General features: G+C 41.6%; 1 protein-coding gene across 5 annotated transcripts in view; it reads left to right on the top strand.

Annotated features, from left to right (window-relative positions):
• The window catches only part of CDH22 (cadherin 22), an 804629-nt gene that overhangs the window by 769383 nt on the left and 12629 nt on the right, over window positions 1-22617 (top strand). For 2 of the 5 annotated variants that reach the window (XM_068263548.1, XM_068263549.1), the window contains 3 exons: window positions 5881-5998; window positions 10342-10593; window positions 13046-17382. In XM_068263548.1, the coding sequence (XP_068119649.1) occupies window positions 5881-5998; window positions 10342-10593; window positions 13046-13557 (882 nt within the window). In that variant the 3' untranslated portion in view covers window positions 13558-17382. Of the gene's footprint in view, window positions 1-5880; window positions 5999-10341; window positions 10594-13045; window positions 17383-22617 lie in introns of those variants that run through there. The other 3 variants (XR_011025318.1, XR_011025319.1, XM_068263550.1) reach the window with 3 other exon arrangements.

Below are 22617 nucleotides of genomic sequence, written 5' to 3' on the forward strand. Positions count from 1 at the left end.
ACTATGTTGTTACTTGCTGGCTTAAAGTAATCTCTTCCTTATGCCTAAAGGGCCCATACACTCAGCCGATTTCTGGCCGATCAAAATCGATTGATCGATTACAAATCAATTGACCAATCGACTGATTTGCGGCCGATTTCAATCAATTTCGATCGATTTCAATCGATCTGGCAGGCTGGAAAATCTAGGTCGATCTGTTGAGATTGCTTATCATTTTGCATTGGCCCTAATGGAAATCTGATGGCAAAAAAATGCCATCAGATCGATTTTCAATAGATTTCAAACTGAAATCTATTGGAAATCTGTTCCTAGTAAAAAAATGTTCCTAAACACATCCAATCGATCAGAAATCTATCTGATGATATATCTGCTGCTAATCTAACGAGTGTATGGCCACCTTAACTCTAATTGGTTTGTTTAAAGTTATTGGCTTACTTATGCCTAACTCTAACCTCCCTGCCTAATGTAATCCCCTTACCTATGCCTAACTCTAACCTCCATGCTTTACTTAATCTCCTTCACTAGGCCTAAAGGTGGCCAAACACTTGCAGTAGATTTGTCCATCAGATAGATTTCTGTCAGATGCCTGTCAAGTCGAATCTGACAGGAATCTATCTGATGAGTGCCACACACTAGGGACAGATTTCCAATAGATTTCAGAATTAAATCTATTGGAAATCTATTGAAAATCGATCTAAATGCATTATTGGACCATTAGATCCAATTCAACTCTATGGGCCATCGATCTACTGCCAGCAGCAGATCGACCTAGATTTTCCATCCTGTCAGATAGATCAAATCGATCGATCGGCCAATCGATCGGCAATCGATTTTAAATTGATCGATTCGATCGAAGGCTGAAATCGACCAGTGTATGGGCCCCTTTACTCTAACCTCTATGCCTTACACAATCCCCTTCCCTATGACTAACTCTAACCTCTCTGCCTAAAGTAATTTCCTTCTTTATGCCTAACTCTAACCTCCCTGCCTAATGTAATCCCCTTCCCTATGCCTAACTCCCCCCCCCCCCCCCCCCGCCTCACATAACCCCCTTCTTTATGCCTAACTCTAACTTCAGTGCCTAAAGTAATCCCATTCTTTATGCCTAACTCTTAACCTCCCTGCCTAACATAATCCCCTTCCCCATGCCTAACTCTAACCTTCCTTCCTAACGTAATACCCTCTTTTATTCCTTTCCCTATGCCTAACTCCCTGCCTAATGTAATCCCATTCCCTATGTCTAACTCTGTCGTGACTCTAGTGGTGCCCATATGTGGTACAGTTTTCTTTTCATCTAATCTTACCCTTTCTATGTAGTATAAGGGTAAATTAAGTGAATATACTGAAATGATAATTTAGGTAGTTCCCTTATATTACATAGAAATGGTAAGATTAAATAAAAAAAATTGTACCATGTATGGGCACAGTAAGAGAGGGAGTGCCCGGGTCTGATGGTGAGTCACCTCCTGTGGAGTTGTGGTTTCTCCCTCGTTCAGCAGCTTTGAGAGCATTTATGCCCAACTCTAACCTCCCTGGCTTAAATAATCCCATTCCCTCTGCCTAACTCTAACCTCCCTGACTAAAGTAATCCCCTTGTTTATGCCTTATTACAACCTCCCTGACTAAAGAAATCCCCTTCTTTTGTGCCTAACTCTAACCTCCCTGACTAAAGTAATCCCCTTCTTTATTCCTAAATCCAACCTCCCTGGCTAAAGAAATCCCTTTCTTTTGTGCCTAATGCTGGGGATACACGGTACGTTTCTGTACCATGTATCGACCAGCTGATCCGGCCAGCTGATAATATTCAGCTGGCCCAATCATGTCACTCGACCCGCGCCCATTTGATTCCCGCCGGCAGACAATGGCAGGGAATTGAGCGGTGATAAGGAAGCGCCGGCGGGGACGAGCGGCAATTGATCTGCGCGGACGAGCGGGGATGCGCCGGCATCGAGCCGCTGGCTCGATCCGGGGGATAAAACGAGCCGTGTATGCCTGGCATAACTCTAACCTCCCTGGCTAAAATAATCCCTTTCCCCATGCCTGACTCTAACCTCCCTGCCTAACGTAATCCCCTTCCATGCGCCTAACTTTAACCTCCCTGTCTATCGTAATCCCCTTCCTTATGCCTAACTCTAACCTTCCTGCCTAACATAATCCTCTTTCCTACGCCTAAAGGCGGTCATACATCTAGTGATGATGGGTAGATTTGACCAAGAGACAGATCGTTCTCTGATCAAATCTAATTGGAGAGAGATTTGTCAGCTGCCCATACACCGCAGGCCGATTCCCAATCGATTTCAGCAAGATATCATCCAAGTGAAATGTGCCGCCCGTCCACCGTGCGTGAATACTTTACCTGCTGGCTCCATCTCCACACTGCCTCATATACATGCTTCCTACTTGGTTGCCAGAGTAAAGTGGGCATGTGTGTGATGTCACACATCCTTGTTACACTGGCAATCATGGGGAGCACGTGTATGAGAGGCAGTGCGGAGACAGCCTGTGGCAAATGGCAGCGGGTAAAGTATTCATGCACGGGGCACCGTGGGAGCACATTTTACAGTAGGGGGTACAGTGCTGGGGGTTCCATTGTATCTGTCACTTGTCCCAATATTGCACGCTGTTGTCCGCATACACCCGATTCAGCACGTCGGCCCTACATCTTGCAGCATCTCCGATTGATACATGCTGCTAATTTTGGCCCGAAATTGCGCGCATCATCGATAGGGCAAGCTCTTGGGGGGGGGGGCACTGATTTTCATGCGACTTGTTTATAATAATAAAATCAGATGGGCGATCAGCCACCAAGTCACCTGATGTATGGACACCTTAACTCTAAATCCCCTCTCATCTTTATGCCTAACTCTAAGGCCACTATATGCGTAGCCGTGCGCATTCTGGCAATGGGTATAGGGTGTGATCAGCAAGAACATCAGAAGTGCATAGACTGCGCTGTCTGATGTTCACACTACATGCACGCATTTTTCAGCATTCAGCAAAGCGTAGCACTGAACCATTCACTGTAGTGAATGGGATCAGCAGCACAATGTACGGCAGGGAAGATGGCTATGTGATTGCGCCCATTGCGTTCTAATTCCCATTGCCTATGCTTATCCCCCCCCCAGCTCTCCACTGTAATCCTTTTCCGTATGCATAACTCTTACGTCCCTGCCTAATGTAATCCCCCTCCTTATAACTAACCTCCCTGCCTAATGTACTGTAATACCATTCCCTATGCCTAACTCTAACCTCACTGGCCATTCACCTTCTTCGTGCCTAAACTTAACCTCCTAACCTTATGAAGAATGTAACCCTCCCCTGCTCTATCCCCTAATACTAAACCTCCTAATATCACAATTGAACCATATTCAATAAGAATTGTGACGGATTTTCCCTCCAAGTGCTAATAACCACGTGTGGTGCTTCCAGGTATACAACAGATGAAATGCCTCACCTTTGGGCACCTCACCTGGTGCTGAAATTTGGCCATAGAACAGCCATACGCCCATGCCAAAATTAACAGGTGCTATAGGTACTGTAGCTGTCCACAGGGGAACAGGGTTATTCATGTCTATGAATGGAGTCAAAGCATCAGCACAGAAGTCAAGCAACTGGCATGATTTATTAGACAATGAAGATGGCAGTCTCCATATTCCACTCCCTTCAGGTTCTCTTTAAGACTAATCTAGTGGCAGCAGTGAAACCGATATAAGCAGCAAAGATAGCCATTGAGATGCTTATGATTCCAACTGAAGGCCAGCTGAAAATAGCAACACTGAAACACTTAGCGTTTCCGTTTTGCGCGAGTGATTTTACCACGATTATCACAGTAAAAATCACTGGACGCGATTCCAGAGCACTGTACCGTGATCGCTCAATAATTGCCCAGAAAATGCAGCAGGGAACACTTTTGCGATTGGCGCTAGTCACAAAACGCCTACGATCGGTGCCAATCACGGCAGTGAGAACACTGCCATTAGGTAACATAGCACTAGCACTTTAAAAACTGCTATCGCTTTAGCGATTGGTGGGAATCACCCACTAATCGCTTAGTTGTGAATGGGCCCTTAATGGTGATGTAATACAATTTATATGCAGGTTGGAATTGGGTTAATCAAAATCTGCAATGACTGCAACTGACTGGTCTAATTCCAGGCTGCATTACATTTGCATACAAAGCAGAATTATGAGTATCTATTTTACCATTTCCAGTCTGCTCACGGTGCAGAGTTTTTAATAAGTTTAAAACAAAACTTTGCCTTCTTAAAACAGAAGGTATTTGAGATTATTCAGATTGGAGTGAGCATATGCTGTCTCCCACGAGACTGCTTGAATATGCAAATCATTCAGCAGTGATGCATCGTGGGAGACATCATATGCTCACTTCTGAATAATTGCAAATACCTTCTGTTTTAACTACATAACGACCGCATCACGCCAATGGGCATGACCGCAGCGGCAGCCCCAGGACCGCCTAACGCCAATCAGCGTCAAGTCCTGGAGCTGCAGTTTACCAGGGAACACTTGTGCGTATGCGCGATCGTTCCCTGTCGATTCAGCCTGCTAGCTGTGATCGCTGCTAGCAGACTGTTAAGAGCTGATGGGAAAAAATTCCTGTTTGTTTACAATTGTACAGCTCTGCTATCTCATGCAGTGCTGTACGAGGGACACTCGGCTGTCCCTCATTGCGGCTCCCAATGCGTGGCCTCTCATAGGCTGATGCCTATGCAAGGCGGGGATGGGTGCTGATCGCCATCCTATGGCGATTAGGACGGCACAAGGGGGGAGGGAGGGAGAGAGAGGAAGGAGGGAGGGAACAACCTCCCTTTTGTTACTTAAATCAAAAAAAAGAAGAAAAAAAAAGACCGCAGTAGCGATCAGAGACCTCCGGCATAGTGTCCTATTAAGGACACGTAGGCCTGGTGCACACCAAAAACCGCTAGCAGATCCGCAAAATGCTAGCAGATTTTGAAACACTTTTTCTTCTTTTTCTGTAGCGTTTCAGCTAGCATTTTGCGGTTTTGTGAAGCGTTTTTGGTGTAGTAGATTTCATGTATTGTTACAGTAAAGCTGTTACTGAACAGCTGCTGTAACAAAAAACGCCTGGCAAACCGCTCTGAAGTGCCGTTTTTCAGAGCGGTTTGCGTTTTTCCTATACTTAACATTGAGGCAGAAACGCATCCGCAATCCAAAATCTGCAGCAGCCTGGGAGTATGCGTTTCTGCAAAACGCCTCCCGCTCTGGTGTGCACCAGCCCATTGAAATACATTACCCTAGCGGATCCGCACCCGCAAGCGGATCGCAAACCGCAGCAGAACCGCTCTGGTGTGCAATAGGCCTAAGAGGTGGTCAGAGCCATTTGTGTGCTTAGTTGCAGGGCTGTGCAGCAACCTGACCAAGCTGCACAGCCCTGTATTGTGAAAAATAGCCTGGTCACTAGGGGGGTTTAAGCCCAGGGTCATCAAGCGGTTAAGAAGGGTAACTTTTGTTTCGCATAGCATTTTAATAAGAAGGCTTTTTGGACCTTTGTAGACCCTTACACGCTCCAAGGAGCTCTGGTTCACCATGAACTTGCTAGGCACTCTGTAACTAATATGTTTAAACAAATAGAAGAAATATTAAAACTGGACAATCTGAAATCTGCATGTACATAAATGCAGCTGCACTCTAATTTGTTTTTGATCTGAAAAGAGCATGCTGTTGGTGGTGTTCCAGAATTGCCTGTTTGTCTAACCTACATATAGGATGCGAGGTGTGATTATTTTTAATGTGATTTTTTTTCTTTGACTCAATGGAATACAGTATTTAGTATGTTTACATATCAGCATTGCAATGGGCATTCATCATCTGTATAAATAATGCATGCTCCCTGTGCTGTAGCTGATACAGACTATCAGTGTGGTGGATCGCGATGAGCCAATGGGAGGGCATCGATTCTACTTCAGACTCGCTCCTGAGCCCAGCACGGAGCATCACTTTACTCTGCTCAATGTCAAGGGTGAGCCAGCAGCCGGTCACCTAACACCTCATTCAGCGTGTTTGAGTCATATGTGTTCATGTCATCCATGGCCATCATATGTGATTGCATAAACAGTATACATGCAAACCAGACATTGCTTAAAGAGGAACTTTAAGCCAGGATTGAACCTCACCCCAATCAGTAGCTGATACCCCCTTTCCCTTAAGAAATCTTCAGACTAAACCATTGGGGGGGGGGGGGGTGAAAACCCTCCCACAGTGTGATGTCATGACCATGGTGAACCTCATTGCATTGTGGGAAATAATGGCTTTTTCAAACTGCCAAGCAAGCAATATCTCCCTCTGTCACCCCCAGTGATACATTTCAGAATGTAAATCAGGGAGAGGAAAGATTTTACAATTGGCAAACACTGGCTAAATAATCTATACAGTAATATTGAAAAAAATAAGCCATTTTATTAATTGTTATTTTCACTACAGTTCCTTTTTAAATGTGTCATCTGGTATCATATGACTTTATCTACTTTTTACTGCACAGTAATCCAAACAAGGTTGTAGTACAAATCCACACTAAATAATATCTATGCTTTTTTTATCTTCCAAAATGTATCCCTGTTTAAAGTGACACTAAAGCGGAAAAAAAGTATGATCTAATGAATTGAGCCGGTACTAGACTTGCTTTAAAGTGAACCTAAAGCCTAGGAAAAAAAATGATTAACTCACCTGGGGCTTCCCTCAGCCCCCAGCAGCCGATCGGTGCCCTCGCAGCCCCGCTCTGACACTCCAGGACCCGCCGGCGAACACTTCCGGTTTGGCCGTCACCGGCCGACAGGCATGGGAACGCGAGTGATTGTTCGCGTTCCCAGCCTGTATATCGCCCCCTATGCTGCTATTGCGGCCAGGAGGCCGCAATAGCAGCATAGGGGGCGATATACAGGCTGGGAACGCGAACAATCACTCGCGTTCCCATGCCTGTTGGCCGGTGACGGCGAAACCGGAAGTCGTCGCCGGCGGGTCCAGAAGCATCGGACCGGAGCTGCGATGACACCGATCAGCTGCAGGGGGCTGAGGGAAGCCCCAGGTGAGTTAATCTCATTTTTTTCCCCAGGCTTTAGGTTCACTTTAAGATGCCTTGAAACATTGCCTTAAGATGAACTTTAGATTCCTGCTTTGCGGAGTCACCCTTAAGACATGATTGCATTTCCACTGTATATCTATTTTGCCAAATAAACTTCTTAAAGTTTGAAGACGTCTATCAGTTCTATCTCCTTTGCTGCTGCTGTGACAAGTGTCAAGTTATCACAGGTTCTGTGATATGGTGCCGAACAAAGGTGTGGTGATGTTGCCCATAGCAACCAACAAATATTTATTACAAGCAAGAAAGTTTAAAGGGTGATTAGCTCTGCAGTAAAACTTTAAACCAACAAGAAACAGTTAGATAAGTGCACCAGAAAAGAGCATTGCTCTCTGACTAAATTAGTTGGAGAGTTTAGAGAAGCTCTTTTGCATAGATAACATCTGACGTTTCTTAACTCTTCCTGTACTGGAAACAATATCAGACTCTTATCTGTGCTGCTAATATTCTATTTCTTAGCTGTACTACACATACAAACCATTATATCATAAGTTTATTATCACTTCAGATTCCCTTTAAGGACAACTGGTCCTCAAAATCTAACATTCAACATTGTAGTACTGTATCTTGCCCCTAAAAGCAGATGCAAGAACATAGCAGAGTTCCAGATATGTCTGGTCCCACAATTAAAAACAGAGACAATCCTGTGCTTTGACTGCAATGCATGTTGAGGCATAAGTATAAACATTGTGTCCCCTCCCCAAGATCTTAGCATTTGTTCCCTCCCCCCCCCCCCCCCCAATATATATTCATATTTTTTTTTTTGCCTCTAGAAGAAGGTAAAGTATCTCCAGCTGTTGCAGGGGTCACGGAGGCTATTGTTATGTCCATGAATGCACGATAATTCACAGCCACTGCATTATCCTTCAGATCCCATTATATTACACTGGATGAGGCAGTGTAAAAATGAGAAGGAAATACATGCAGCAGTGCATTTTTAAAACTTAGTGCATTGCAGCATATTACCTGGGATCATCAGAAATCCCTTTCTATGCAATGTCTGATGTCCTTACATGTTTAGCGATTGCGTTTTGCAGTGTGAACTAAGCCTTAATCCCTTTTATACTTAATGCGTTGGTATGCATTAATATGCATTAGTATGCGTTTTTTCTGTAGCAGGGCATTGTGAAAAAGATTTCAATTAAAACACACATAGTGGGAACTGAGCCATAGAAAAACATAGGCATTACTTTGAAAATCAGTTTTCTTTCAGTTATAACTGAGACCAGCTGATTAAGTGTAAAAGGGGCCCAACTGAGGATAAAATGAAGTGAGCTGAGCTCATGGGTCTCTGGTATTATCCCTGAAGCATGGAAGTGGGGAGTCAAGTCTGACGTTTTTCCAAAGAAGTTTATATTTGCATATTACTTTAGTGGCCTATCACTGAAACGGTCCTTCACTATGACATCTCTGAATATCAGCTGTGGTTACAGTATCTTTATAATAGGCTCAGTCTTCAATGCCAATGTCACTAACAGGTGCAATTCAAATGTAAAATAAAAACAACACATAGAACATCCACCATGTCCATCTTTCTATTTGTACCCATTGTTCTCCTTTCCACGTTTCCATTCCTCGTTACCACCTTCTGTATGGGACACCAGCAATCAGTAAGTATGTTAATCTATACCTTTTCAACATGAGCTTCATGATTTCCATTTTACTTATTACTTTAATCAAACTTAACATATTAAATGTAATTATTTTTGACAATAAAGTAGGCTCAGTTGACTTTCCACTATCCATACTGTGCCATTAGCTCACACAATTCCATGTCCCACTTTGATCACACATCAGGAATTAATTTATTATAAAAATATATTTGATATACAGTATAAAGCTGTAATATAATTTGTATTAGCACAGTGCTGTTTTTTTTATGTTTGGCTTTACTAAAACCTTAAAGGGTAGATCCGAGGGAAGAAAAAAAGTTCTACTTATCTGGGGCGTCTTCCAGTCCCTAGCAGCCGATATGTCCCTTTTTTTTTCTTTTACCCCGGATCTTCACTTTAAGGTAGCCATTCAGTGAAAACTCTTTTTCACTTTTGTTACCAGAACTTTTCTCAAGTTTGTTTTGCTGCTAATGTTCTTTTTGAAGAAACTCCTTTTATTTTCTGTTGACGGTGATGTAACAAAAAGTAGGTTAATTTTTCCAGTGACAGTACAAACAGTGATGAGCACACTTTTTATAATGAAAATGTATGACAATTATCAGATATCTATTGCTGCCTGTTTTACTGGTGGACAGTTTAGTTAATTAAGTTTTCATGAGTCCATATGACATTAAGTAAGAGGAAATCTAACCAACCAGGACCCTGACAGAAATAAAAACTAGACAGTAGTTTTAGGCCTTCCTTACTTAAATCTTTGGTAGAGTTCCACATTGAACTAAATCTAATCCCAACTAACCCCTACACTTTGCTGTTATAGGTGAGTCTAAAAATGTATTTCTCTAATTCAGAGGCTACAACAGAACAAATTGGGGTCAACCAGAAGGAGACTGGGTACTCCTAAAACAGTTCATGAATCAAAATGTAAAAATAAGAGGTCTATTGGAATTCACCCTTTCTTTGCGGATAGCAATACTGTCCTGCTTCTGTGACTGAAGGTACAAAACAAAACAAAATGTAATGTGAGTGCATACAGGTAGCTGGAATTATACAACTCGCCAATGATCAGATTTACCAACCTTTCCTTCCATCCTATATGTCCTGTTGGATAACTCGGATGGGGTTGCAAGGCTCTGAAGCTTATTAGTCAATGATTTCTAGCAGATGTAGCACAGGTTTTCAAGATCACTTACGTTCAGCCATAATCTCCAGCCCTGGTGAATGTTAGTTTATCAGGTCCGAATGTGCCAAAACATCTCCTGTACAGACAGTGCAAAGCACTAAACATCAGATGAAAATGACCTGGAGTTAGTGAGATTCTTATCTCCGACTGTTCCTATGTTTCTTCTCAGATGCAGCAGACAGGGAAAATCTGAGTAGAAGTGGACCTGATGGCTTGTCAATGTTATGATTCATCTACTCTGCTTTTGTGACAACCTGTCAGATAACTGCTTCATTCAGACTTCTTTAGCGGAGAAGCTATTATTGCGGGAACAAGGATGAATGTTTATTCCATTTACAAGTTCAAAATACAGAATTTGGCAACTAAAGGGGAAAAATAAGTTTTGTTTCCAATTATTATTTTTATTGATGACCTGTCCACATTTCTCCCTGCAGATAATACAGCTTCAGTTCATACACATCGGATGCCATTTGACAGGAGAGAGCAGGATATGTTCATTTTACCCATCCTGGTGGTCGATGGGGGGACACCAGCATTGAGCAGCACTGGGACACTCACTATACGAGTATGTGGCTGTGACAGCAGCGGAGCTGTGCAATCGTGCAACACTACTGCCTATGTGATGGCTGGAAGTCTTAGTCCCGGAGCACTCATCGCCTTGCTGGTCTGCGTCCTGATCCTTGTCGGTGAGTTACACCAGAGTCTGTTTTCTGGCTTGTATCGCCCTTGATGACATGATTCAATTAATTTCAAATGGAACATGCACCCTTAACAAATTAAAGAAGGAAAAAAAGGAAAATAAAGAAATAAATTAAATAGAAACGATATAAAAACAATATGTTTATTCTATGTTTCCACTTACAAAACTATCATTAATTTTATTCATCTGTGAATATTCCAAGGCACATTCTTATTCTCATTCTGCTAAGGTGTCCATTCTCATTTAACTAAGGTGTCCAACTGCTGTCGCACTGTTGTAGCAACATAGCAGATAGCTGACAGTAGAATCAGTGGCATAGGTACAGAGGTATGAGCTCTTGTGTGAATTTACATTAGTGCCCCCGTGCAGAGTATAGAGTATATGCTGCTACAGTAAGTAGTGTTATATATAAGGCCAAGAGGTGGGGTTATACTCGAGCCGCCACATTGATGCCATTTGCCACCCCTCCTCCTTCCAAGTCCCACCCCCCACCATACGCAGAGTGGTTCTGGCAGAATTGCAGGGACAGCCATAACTGCAATACCTCCCGCACCATTCTACATATGGTGGGGGGAGCACACAGTCATGACTCCAATTCTGCTGCACCACTGTGGCTCTCCGGAGGGGGTAGGGGGGGGGGGGGTTAGGGGTGAAGACAGCCATTGTTGTATTCCAATCCAGCTACCTATAGATTTTCTACTACCTTCAACACTGGTATTAGAAATACATAAATAGCTACCTATACATTTTTTGGTACCTCAACACTTACTTCCCCTTACCTCACAACAACACTAAACTCCCATCTGCTGAACCTATCACTAATCTCATCTTCTGTGCCTAACACTAACCTCCCCTCTCCTATGCCTAACACTAACTTCTCGATTTCTTACCTTCAGTTTATACTCAAATAATTTTTCAATATTTTTGTATTTTTTTTAGGAAAAAGTTGGGTGCGGGTTGACTTATAGTCGAGTATATACAGTTATATAAAAGATGATGATGCACCAAAACCAAGGTGTAAGATAAGTCACAGTGTAAGATAGTTGAAAGCAGATGGAGGAGACCAGTTTGTTAATGACTACCATTATACAAAGTACATGTATAGGTGATTACTACCACTCTAGCCACTCTACCCCAATAAATAGGTAATGTAAGGGCTGAAGAAAGAACCTCTGTGTGTTCTCAATCCACTTGACAAGAAGAATCATTGATGAAATAAAAAAAAGGCATATGACACACCCAAAAAGTCAAACAATGTGAAGGAAAACTTTTCCATGCAGTACATCACAGACAGGAATCCATCCAGTGTTGTGCAGACATTAGAAATTAACAGACCACCTATTGTAGGAAGACTTCTACAAGGAAAAAGGCCAAGCATCACAGATAACTTTGTTGTTACTCCTTTTTTGCAGCCATCATAGCAACTAAATGGTGACAGACACAGGGATTTTCAGGACAGGAGTTCGGATGCTGCTGGGTGACAGATTTTTTACAGCTTTTGGTGGCAATTAAGAGTTTTCTCTTGGCAGCCTTCATTGCTACCAAAAACCTTTCCTAAGTACATTAAGACTTAATCACATGGGCTGAGGAGGTTGACAGCACTCTGGCAGAGATGGGGTAGAGCCATAACTATACCAAAGTCCATACCTTTTGCAATGTAGTTGCTAACCAAATATGAGGAAATGTACTCAGTTGACAAATGCTGTGTTGCCTGTTTACCACTTAAATGTGTACTGAGCCCCCTGCATTCCAGCACTGGGCTGTTGGGGTGCTGAGTAGAGATGGCCCGAACCTCCGATTTTAGGGTCGCGAACTTCCGCAAAAGGTTCGGTTTGCGCAAACTTTCGCGTACCGCAATAGACTTCAATGGGGATGCGTACTTTGAAAGCTAGAAAAAATTATGCTGGCCACGAAAGTGATGGAAAAGATGTTTCAAGGGGTCTAACACCTGGAGGGGGGCATGGATGAGCGGGATAGACGCCAAAAGTCCCAGGGAAAAATCTGGATTTGACGCAAAGCAGCCTTTTAGGGGCTGCCATAGCCCCTTAAGAGAAATTGTCATTAGGGCCTTGCTGTAACATAGATTGTAGTGTAACTATTTCAACTAATGTACCCTTCTTAAACTTGAAGATTGTATACAAATGTAAGCAGACTGCAGAGTGGCGCAGCAGAAGTGTGCTACAACAGAAATACCCTAAAAAAATCAATTAACGGTTTTGTTGAATTGACTCTAGGCCACCTAGTTCCTGCAGGCGGAGGTAGGTGCTAGACACTTACATGTGGCCGTTGAGTGTTTAGTAAGATGGTTGTGAGCAGCTTTTAGGATAAAAACTGTATAAATAAACTTATTTTGTAAAGCTGAGAAGATGTAACCAGCCTGCCTTTACTTTATATTCATTATAGTGAGTACTATATGTTTTATATGTTTTTTCCCACAGTGCTGATTCTTCTTATTCTGGCTCTAAAACGACACCACCAGGGTCACCTGGCGTCAGATGAGGATGAAGACATGAGGGATAACGTCATCAAGTATAATGACGAAGGAGGAGGCGAGCAGGATACAGAGGCATACGACATGTCAGCTTTGCGCAGTTTGTATAATTTAAGTGAAGGAAGTGAGCCTGGAGGGGACAGTTCACTCGCTTCCCAGCGTCACCCACTGCCTCAGTGGTTTCCAGGGGCTGAAATGGACTTTTCACTTTTCAAAGACTACATCAGTAGGAAAGTGAGGATGGCAGACCAGGACTCCTCAGTGCCTCCTTATGACTCATTCCAGACTTATGCCTTTGAGGGCTCTGGCTCCAGTGCCGCCTCTCTCAGTTCCATCAGCAGCTGGTCTACAAATTCAGAGCAAGACTTTTCCCAGCTGGGCTCTTGGGGCCCCAGGTTCCGTCAGCTGGCTGCTCTATATGCTGGACACAGGGGGCAGGAAGAAAGCCAGGGGTCCTAGCCCCAATCTATCCCTCAATTTTCAGGGTACCAAGACCTTATGATCTAATTACAGGGGCAGAACTGCTCCATATTTATTACATCTCAATATGTAAACAGCCTATTACACAGCTCGACTATGTCCATCCATCCATTGCATCTTTACATCCCAGCAATCCTAACTGCAGATACCGCCTCTCATGGTCATCTTGTTCCATTCTTCACTAAATTCTCCCATAAGGTAAATAACCTCATGCCATAAAAATCCCCCTGACTAAATATATCAGATTCATGTATCTATTTTTATTACTCTTTCCTGTGTTGATCATTATTTGTGCAGATGTGACAGAATTGTCTAATCATCCTAATCGAAAGTGGAAAGATGAGAATCTAATTAATGAAGCAACTGAGAACAGCCTGAACTATGGGTCATAATATTTGGTTTATGGTCTCCAGGAAAGATGAAAACCCCAGTTTCAAACAGACATTTCTATTTAACAACATTAGGGTGGCTAGACTGCACACATATCCCTGCAAATGAGTGGAACACCCCTGTTCTGGTGGTGTCTGTAGCACTTGGACAACATAGGCGCAGTTGATGAAATTACTTTCATGAGGAGTCATTCAACACCATAGTTGTATAACAGTTCTAGGTTTAACCAGCAGGTGGCACTGTGAACAAGATGTGTATTCGCAGCCTTATTTATTGGCAAAAGCTGGGAACTGCTGCAGACATGACAATTAACTCAGCTCAATGTCATTTTCAGTTTTCCTGGGGTGCTGTGAAAGAAAAGTTATAGTTTTGTTAAAAATTTGATATGTTATAAGAAATCAGTGCCACACAGACCATTTCATAATGTATTTGTTTTTAAAAATTTCCTTTACTTTAGCAGCCAACTATGATTTTTCCAGATCCGGGAAATAATTCAAAATATGCTTAATCGAAGCCATGATAGCAGAAAACTCCTTGTCGTATGGCACACCCAAAATTTCCTTTGTAAACACTACATCTGTACCCTGTTATCATAGTCTGTTCAGGTACTCAATCAGATCACCTGTCTCAAACAGCAGCTGTCTGGTAAGGTAAGAAAGTGTTGTTATGTATGCTAAAAAATAACTGCAATACATGTAGTTGTCTTGAAGGTTTTTTGATTTTTTTTTTAAAGGTAAAATTAAACTTTTGCTGAATTATAAAACCTCATAGTTCTGCTCTGCTGCAGAACGACAGTCTCTATAATGAATGTCTTGCACTCCCGAGCAGAGAAGATAGCATTATAAAAACTATTTTTGTTTTCAATCGAGAAGTCTTCCCTTTTCTCTCTGCCAACTCTCTGCATGGTGGGAGAGAAGTTTGCCATAAGTTACTACTAGACTTCTCTCTCCAAATGTATCTGAGTTGTCATCCTCCAGTTGGTACCATCATATGTCCACATCTCCGGGAAATTAAAGTAAGAATCTTTAGGCACCTATTTATCAAGGTGACGATCAGCTATCACTACGAGTCAGTGGCTCCATAGACTTAATGGCGCTTTTCAGATCTACTGGTGTTAGGCTGAATAGATTGATATTTTAATTTTAAGCATATTTAACACTTCTATAAGATGACCAGAATTTTCTTGATTGATTATATTGTTTGGGAAATCATATCAGTCCACCATATAATAATGCATTTTCTCAGAACTTTCCACCTCCACTGATAGATAATTATTGGGAAAATTAAAGATAATAAAAAAGTACCCTTTTTTTATACAATCAATCATTTTTACTGAAGAAACAAATGTTTTATGGAACCTGACAAAAGCCCTGAATTGAACTTGAAAACCTGCAGTATTTGACCTTTTTTTTCCAGAAATGGGTTAGGATTCCAATTTATTTTTATTGGAAAAGGTCTCCATGATGCAATATATAAAAGTATAAACCAGTTTTTTCCAGCTCTGCTTTGAAGAAAGCACTGTTTTGTGCACTGTGCTGTGACAGGCAATATCTTCACTGTGGCTACACAGACAGCCTACAGAATGTTACACACTTCAGTAGTGGATAATATTTAAAGGATAAATCATTTATCGTTTTAAAATATGTATATTAATCATATTTATTACTCATGATGTTCTTCTTTAAGAAATTTCCAATAAACCTCACCTTGCCTGGTTAACAGCTTTTGCAGTTCAAGATCAAGGTCCTGCCCCTAACCTGCAGTGTATCCAGTAATTGTTAAGCAAATCATGTGACTCTTCTTAGAGCTTCAGCAAGTTCCTCACAGCAAAGGTGGCTTTCAGTATATCCATATATCTAAAGTAGTTACAATGACAAATATAAGACAGTTTTGCTTTGCATGAGGTCAAGTTTAAATTCAGTAGTCTATATAAAACTGTTTTAATTAGACCCTGTAAATTACTTTATGAGGGTTCTTTCTCCTGCCTGACTGACTGTAGATTTTGCATCAAAGCAGTGTATTTCTAGACTGATTTTAGAGTGTTCTTAAAGTGAACCTCCGGACTAAAAATGTACTCAGCAGAACTGAAAAGACTTGGTGTTTCTTTAACAGTTTCACAGCATTAGAACTTTTTTTTTCTTACCAAAGCATCATTTTTAGCTGCATTTCTATCTAAGCTCCACTGATCAAAGAAAAAAAGCCCCGGCTTTTTCTCACTGATGCTGTGCAGAGCATGATGGATTTCCTATGTTGTTATTCACGTTGCCTAGCAACTGGGAGAGGTGCTCAGGACACAGGACAGTTGGAACTGTGTCTCATGCTCCCTGTCACCTCCTTTCAACCAAAAAGATGGCAGCCCTCATGAAATCAAACATTTGCCTGTTCTTTTAAAACAGTGTGGGTAAGAGTTTATATTACCTATCTATTTTAATTAACATAACTAATGTAACTTAATGACAGTATGTTTGTTTAGGCTGGAGTCCCTCTTTAATCTGTACAATTCTCTTTTCTACTCTTCACCTATGTCTAGTAAATCCTCAATGTCTAGATACAGGTAGGTAACACCTTTAACAAACAATAGAGAGGGGGAGGTCTACTGAATTGCTGAGTTCAGGCTGCTCCCAGGTTTAGTTTAGCTGAGCTTCAGTGAGGTCAAAAAAATAGTTATTTTAAGTTACAGTAAACTTTATTTAAATGTTTTATAATTTCTGATGCTCTATTTATCTTAAAAGGGGGAGAATGACAAACTGTCCATATGTTTTAAGCCAGCCACAGTATGAGGACAACTCAAACTTCTTACTAGTAGATGCTCTCCACTTGGTAGACCTATCAGGGAGAAGCCCACCCTGACAGGACAGGAAGGTGATGAGCTACATAGCAGTGTACAGTGCTGTGTGGCACTGTAAATTACTAATAAAAGTTAGTGGTACAAAATTATTTATCTGAAATGAATATCTATTAAATACCCATATATGACTGTTATTTTCTACATAATCTAGTTGGTGTTTTTGGTTTGGAGGCCCTCAAGTTTAAAAAAAAAAACCATTCATCTACGTTTACCCTGTTTCTCTGACCGCCACATCATTGCCATTGTCCACCATTTCTCACATGTCTTCTTATAGCTTTTTTTCAAGCCTATTCATTATAATGTTGCTTTTGTTAACACCAGCTGGAATTTAGCCTGCCAACAGGGTTCAACCACAGCTGAACCTTACAGGGTACCCTCTATGGATTGGCACCTAATCCTTATGAGGCCAGATCTGCAGTGCTACCGGTCATTGAAATGTAAATGCTGTCACTTTTCATGTCAACACTTGAACCTGTGGTTGGCCATCACTTTGTGTACACAGTGCAGTTATAAGATCTCGGTTTCCCACAATGCACTACAACAGTCCCTTTATCATGATTAATCAAAGGACAAAAAATAAACGATTGTTCTACTAATTTCATTGCTTATTTTTTATTGTGAGACTACTGAAACCAACTTAAGGTGTTGTGACGCAGTATATGATTGCGCTATAACCATGTACCATTGTATTGTTAATGCTCCATTAAGCCCAAAACGGACAAAAAGTTCTAATAGTAGGTTTGTGAGTAAATATAAACAGTATATTGAAACAAAGTGGAAGTGAAACATAAAATATTAAAAAAAAAAAAAATTGCACTACAAGCTCACAGTCCCAATAGATGTACCGATACTCATTCGAGGTATCAATTGATATGCACAGTCCACGGCAACCAGGAGCAGACACCTCAAATGGAAACAAAAAGATTGCATAGAGTAGTATTGCCAGTCCTCAATATCCCTTTACCATCCACCTGTGCAGAGTACACTTCCCAACGATCCAAAACATCACCAAGTGAGTGACAGGCACCCCCCCCCCCACCCACTTAGCCCGCATTCACCCAGGCGACCTATGAAGCAAGAGGTATGTATAACGCTTTGGGGGGTATAAACCATCCACAGGTAGTAGTCTCCTCCAGTCAGCAGCAGGGGTAGGCCTATCTCTCAGACCTCACATCAGCCAACAACTAGGACTCAAAAAGAGCGATCATAGTGAAGTTCCATTTATTAAAAAATTAAAAACAAAGTATTGCACTTACAAGTAACATGCGTATGGTAACAAGTGTTCCCGGGACACCGCTCCCACTCAGTCAGCCCCACAGTCTCGTAGAATGCTGCTCAGCGCCACCATTCAACACTCCAGCCTTGCACCGCCAACCTGGCTCCGCCCTACGTGTTTCGTCACAATGGACTTATCAGGGGCTTGGAAGTGAAGCACAACTGGACGGTTGCTATGATCCCAGAAGAACTAGAGTACTTCAAGACAGTAATGATGCAAAATTTGCTCAGCATTCAGTGTGTGTTGCAAACAAAATGGCCAAGGGCATGACAGAATGAGGGTTTTCACCTAAATAACATAATTAAGCAGCATTTGCCCCCAAACAACACATCTTAGCAGCATTACCTCCAAAAACACAATTGAATAGCATGCATCTCCCACATATCCTAATAAGAGAGGGATCTTCCCACATAAGATAATAGTGCAAAGTGTCCCCTAAACATAATAAGCAGTGTGTAGTCCTCAAATATAAGCTAGCATGCACCTCTTTATAACCTAAATAGGTAGAATGTACCCAAATATAATTAATCAGCCTGTTATCAGCCCTAATAAAATCCCGACTGAGAATTCAGTCTGGCTTTGCTCAGGAATCATTATAGCTGAGTCTGTCTTATCTGATGTCTTTTCAAGCCAATGCCTGCCCCCTTCTGGCTCTGCTATAATGACTCAGCTATAATGATTCCTGAGCAAAGCCGGGCTGAATGCTGAGTCAGGGATTTTATCAGGGCTGATAACAGGCAGGTTGAGCAGTGAAGAATGAAACAGAGAGCAGGGTAGGTGTTTCTCTAATGTTCCCACTGATATATATATGGTGAACTACATGTGGGTGCTTCCTCTCTGGTTCACTTTAAGATCTGGTGTTTCAGGTCTTTAAAAGAGCTTAGGGCACACCAGTACACTCGTTGGATCCTTGCCTGAGGCGGCTCCTCATGGCTGAGTTTAGTATGGCATGTGTACAATGCAATTGCATGTTTCAGCAGTGCTGTGCTTTGAGACTTAAGATGTTTTGTTTACACAGAGTACTTTACTTTGACATTGAAGCAATAGTATAACAGTATGAGTAATACAGGGTAGGGAAACAAGTTTTCATTGTATGTTATGCCAGGCTATAATTTCCAGTTGGATTCCATTCCTGTCAACCAAGAGTAGCAACCAGAGACGTTGAGGCTGTATTGCTCACCAAACCAGACATCTACAGACTAAAACTACATAGCATGGTCTGAGGAATCTTGATAAGCAGAGTCAAAATGTGTCATCTGCAACATGAATCTATGAAGCCAATCTGCATTTAGTTAGCATTCAAGGCTGGCGAATATTTACAATATGGTAGGGACTAGACTCTTAAAAGAATCTATTCACTATGTTATGGTATCCACAGCAAGAAAAACTGAACTGAATTTGCAGTGAGGAGAAAGGAGAAACAGAGCTGGATCATCCACCAGGCAACCTAGGCAGGTGCTTGGTAGAGAATTTTCCGTTCGCAAATAGGGAACGCGAACTTACGCAAATGTTCACGAACATGCGAACCAGCATAAACTTCAACGGGCAGGCAAATTTTAAAATCTACAAAGACTGTTTCTGGCCACAAAAGTGATGGAAAAGTTGTTTCAAGGGGTCTAACACCTGGACTGTGGCATGCCAGAGGAGGATCCATGCCAAAAGTCCCACCAAAAATTACAGAGTTGACACAAAGTCAGGTTTTAATCCGAAAAGGGCATTACATTCCTACAAATGATGCACTGGAGTGGTACTTAACTTAATTTAGCAACAATAGCAGTAGTGTGGCACAGCTCTGGGTGTCAGTGGACTGTGGAGTGCCACACACAGAAAAATGCAATAGTACTATCAGAATACAGTGTAATAATTCAAGACAATATCTACGCTGCAACAAATCTGATCCATACTTGTAAAAAGAGAAAAATAGAAGCAGTTATGGTTGCAGTAGATGCAGAAAAGGCATTTGACCGTCTATCAAGGGAATTTGTCTTTGCTATATTGGAAAGATTGGGTTTGGGCCGGAACTTTATAAACAGAATAAAGAAATTATATATCAATCAAAGTGTAGGCGTCAATATAAACGGATCCGTGTCCAATACTTTCAATATTAAGAATGGGGTTAGGCAAGGTTGCCCATTGTCTTCATGGCTCTTCAATTTTAGTTTAGAAGCATTTATACAACTAATTCAGAATGACAACATGGTTAAAGGAGTTAAAACAAAGACGGAGGAGATTAAAATACTTGCCTACGCCGATGATTTATTACTAACTTTGATCAAACCAATCCAATCCATCGCCAGGTGTGAGAAACTTCTCGAGGTATTCTCGTTACACTCTAATTTTAAGATTAACCAGGTTAAAACTATAATCCTGAATTTGGGTTGTTCACATGACACCGTGAATGCTATTAAAACACACAGTAAATTTAGATGGAGTGATCAAGCAATTAAATATCTTGGTATTACCCTCACTAGAGACCCTAACGACCTGTTCACGGCTAACTTTTCTAAGACTGTTAAAGAGTACAAGGGTAAACTCCAATCATGGGATCGACCCTGTTTTAATGTCATCGGTAGGATCAGCATATTAAAAATGCTGGTTTTACCAAAACTTATTTTTCTCTTGCGGAGCCTGCCAGTGGCTATCCCCAACTCATGGTTCCAAAACTGTCATAAAATTTTTCAAAATTTTATCTGGAGTAAATCCAGACGTAGAATTAGTTATAAACTTATTTCTAGGCAGAAAGAGGAGGGAGGCCTAGCCGCACCAAACATTATAAATTACTATAGAAGTGCACACTTGGCAAGGGTCTTGGACTGGAAGATAGAATCTTCCCCCATTGGATCTGGTAAAGCTTGGTCTATCTTAGAAAAGGACGAATGTAACTTAGATTTAATTTTCTCGTGGATTCCAGGAAACATCTATAAAGTTTACTCCACTACGGATCACCCTTTGATTAAACCAACAGTAAAAACTCTTTTTTGGTTCGTCTCAAAATGGCACAAAGACACAGGCCCATCCCCACTTACCACTTTAAGGGAGAATCCAGATTTCATGCCTGGCTTGGTGAGGTCCTGGTTTTCCAGAAACACGATAAGCCCCGATACGCGCATTATCAATCTCTGGGGAAACCCTGCATTGGGGATACCTGGCATATTAAACAATCGTAGGCAAAAGGAGACTTGGGGTACAATGCAAGCGAGAAGTTTTATACATAAATTAAAATTCAAGTTTGTCAGATTAAGGAACGACCCAAATATTTTTGAAAAACATATTCTCCTTAATAAAAAAAATGGACAAAGCTTTATCCAAACTTAATAGACTTATTTGCCAAGGAGAAAGGCAAAATTTTACTCCACACTATTGTACAAAATGGGAAAGAGACCTCGGCCCTTCGCTTAAAAGTAAATGGCTCACGATTTGGCATAAAAATTGGATGATCCCGGATATTGATCTCCAGCTTACCCAGTACAAGACCATTTGCTAGATGGTACATTACCCCGGAACGTATACAAAAATTTTCCAAACAAAGAGAATTGTGCTGGAGGTGTGGGCAGGAGGACGGGTCCGAATTGCACATGTGGTGGGCATGTCCCATATCAAAGACCTTTTGGGATAGTATAATATGCTTTTGTAAAAACCTGCTAGAAGGGGGCTTTAAACTTTCTCCAAGTGAAGCTATTTTTGGCATATCTGAAGCAGGCGATAGTAAAGAAAGTGCTCTAATTAAAGAGCTAGGAACAAAAGTCGCAAAAAGAATGATAGTAGAAAAATTGAAAGACTCGACTCCCCCCCATCTCGATGACTGGTTGAGCAGAATGGATCGGTTGTGTGGCAGTGAAATCAACGGCGACACAGCAGATCACACACCTGACTTAGATTGTACTCAGTGGGTCAGACCCTATAGGGATACCTGGCTGTCAATTACAAAAAATTATATGGATAAGCAATAAGTATACATATAATAAGATGGGTTAGGGGCTACGCTGTATAACACGAGTGGGGGTAAGAGTGGAGGAGTGGGGTGGTCAGGTGGGTTGGGTCAGGTTAATATGGATGGGTTATGGGTTAAGGAAGGGTATGCTTGGTTGAATGTAAGAGTTTCTGAATGCGTATACATACTCGGTTGCAAGAACAACAGGTTATTACACCTCCCTTTCATTTAAGATATAGGGGATACAGGATATGGTAAGACATGGTTAATTCTGGAATGGGGAGGGTTGCGTAAGGGAAGGGGGGAGTTTATGGTTTGTGAAGCACGCATAGACATAAATATAGTGAAATAAAGTTTCAACTATGTATGGCTCAAACAATGATGAAAGCATTTTTCAGCGCTGGTTTGGGCGTCCAAGCGACTAGACCATAAGCTGATAAACTTCCCATATCAAAAATGCATCTGAGTTTGAAAAAAAAAAAAAAAAAAGAATACAGTGTAATAATAATGTACTGGAGTGGTACTGTGCCTGCAACTTAATGTAGCAACAGCAGTAGTGTGCACACAGCTCTGGGTGTGCTAGCCCTCAAAAGG

Source organism: Hyperolius riggenbachi, chromosome 12 (assembly GCF_040937935.1).
Source record: "Hyperolius riggenbachi isolate aHypRig1 chromosome 12, aHypRig1.pri, whole genome shotgun sequence".
NCBI classification, from domain to species: Eukaryota; Metazoa; Chordata; class Amphibia; order Anura; family Hyperoliidae; genus Hyperolius; species Hyperolius riggenbachi.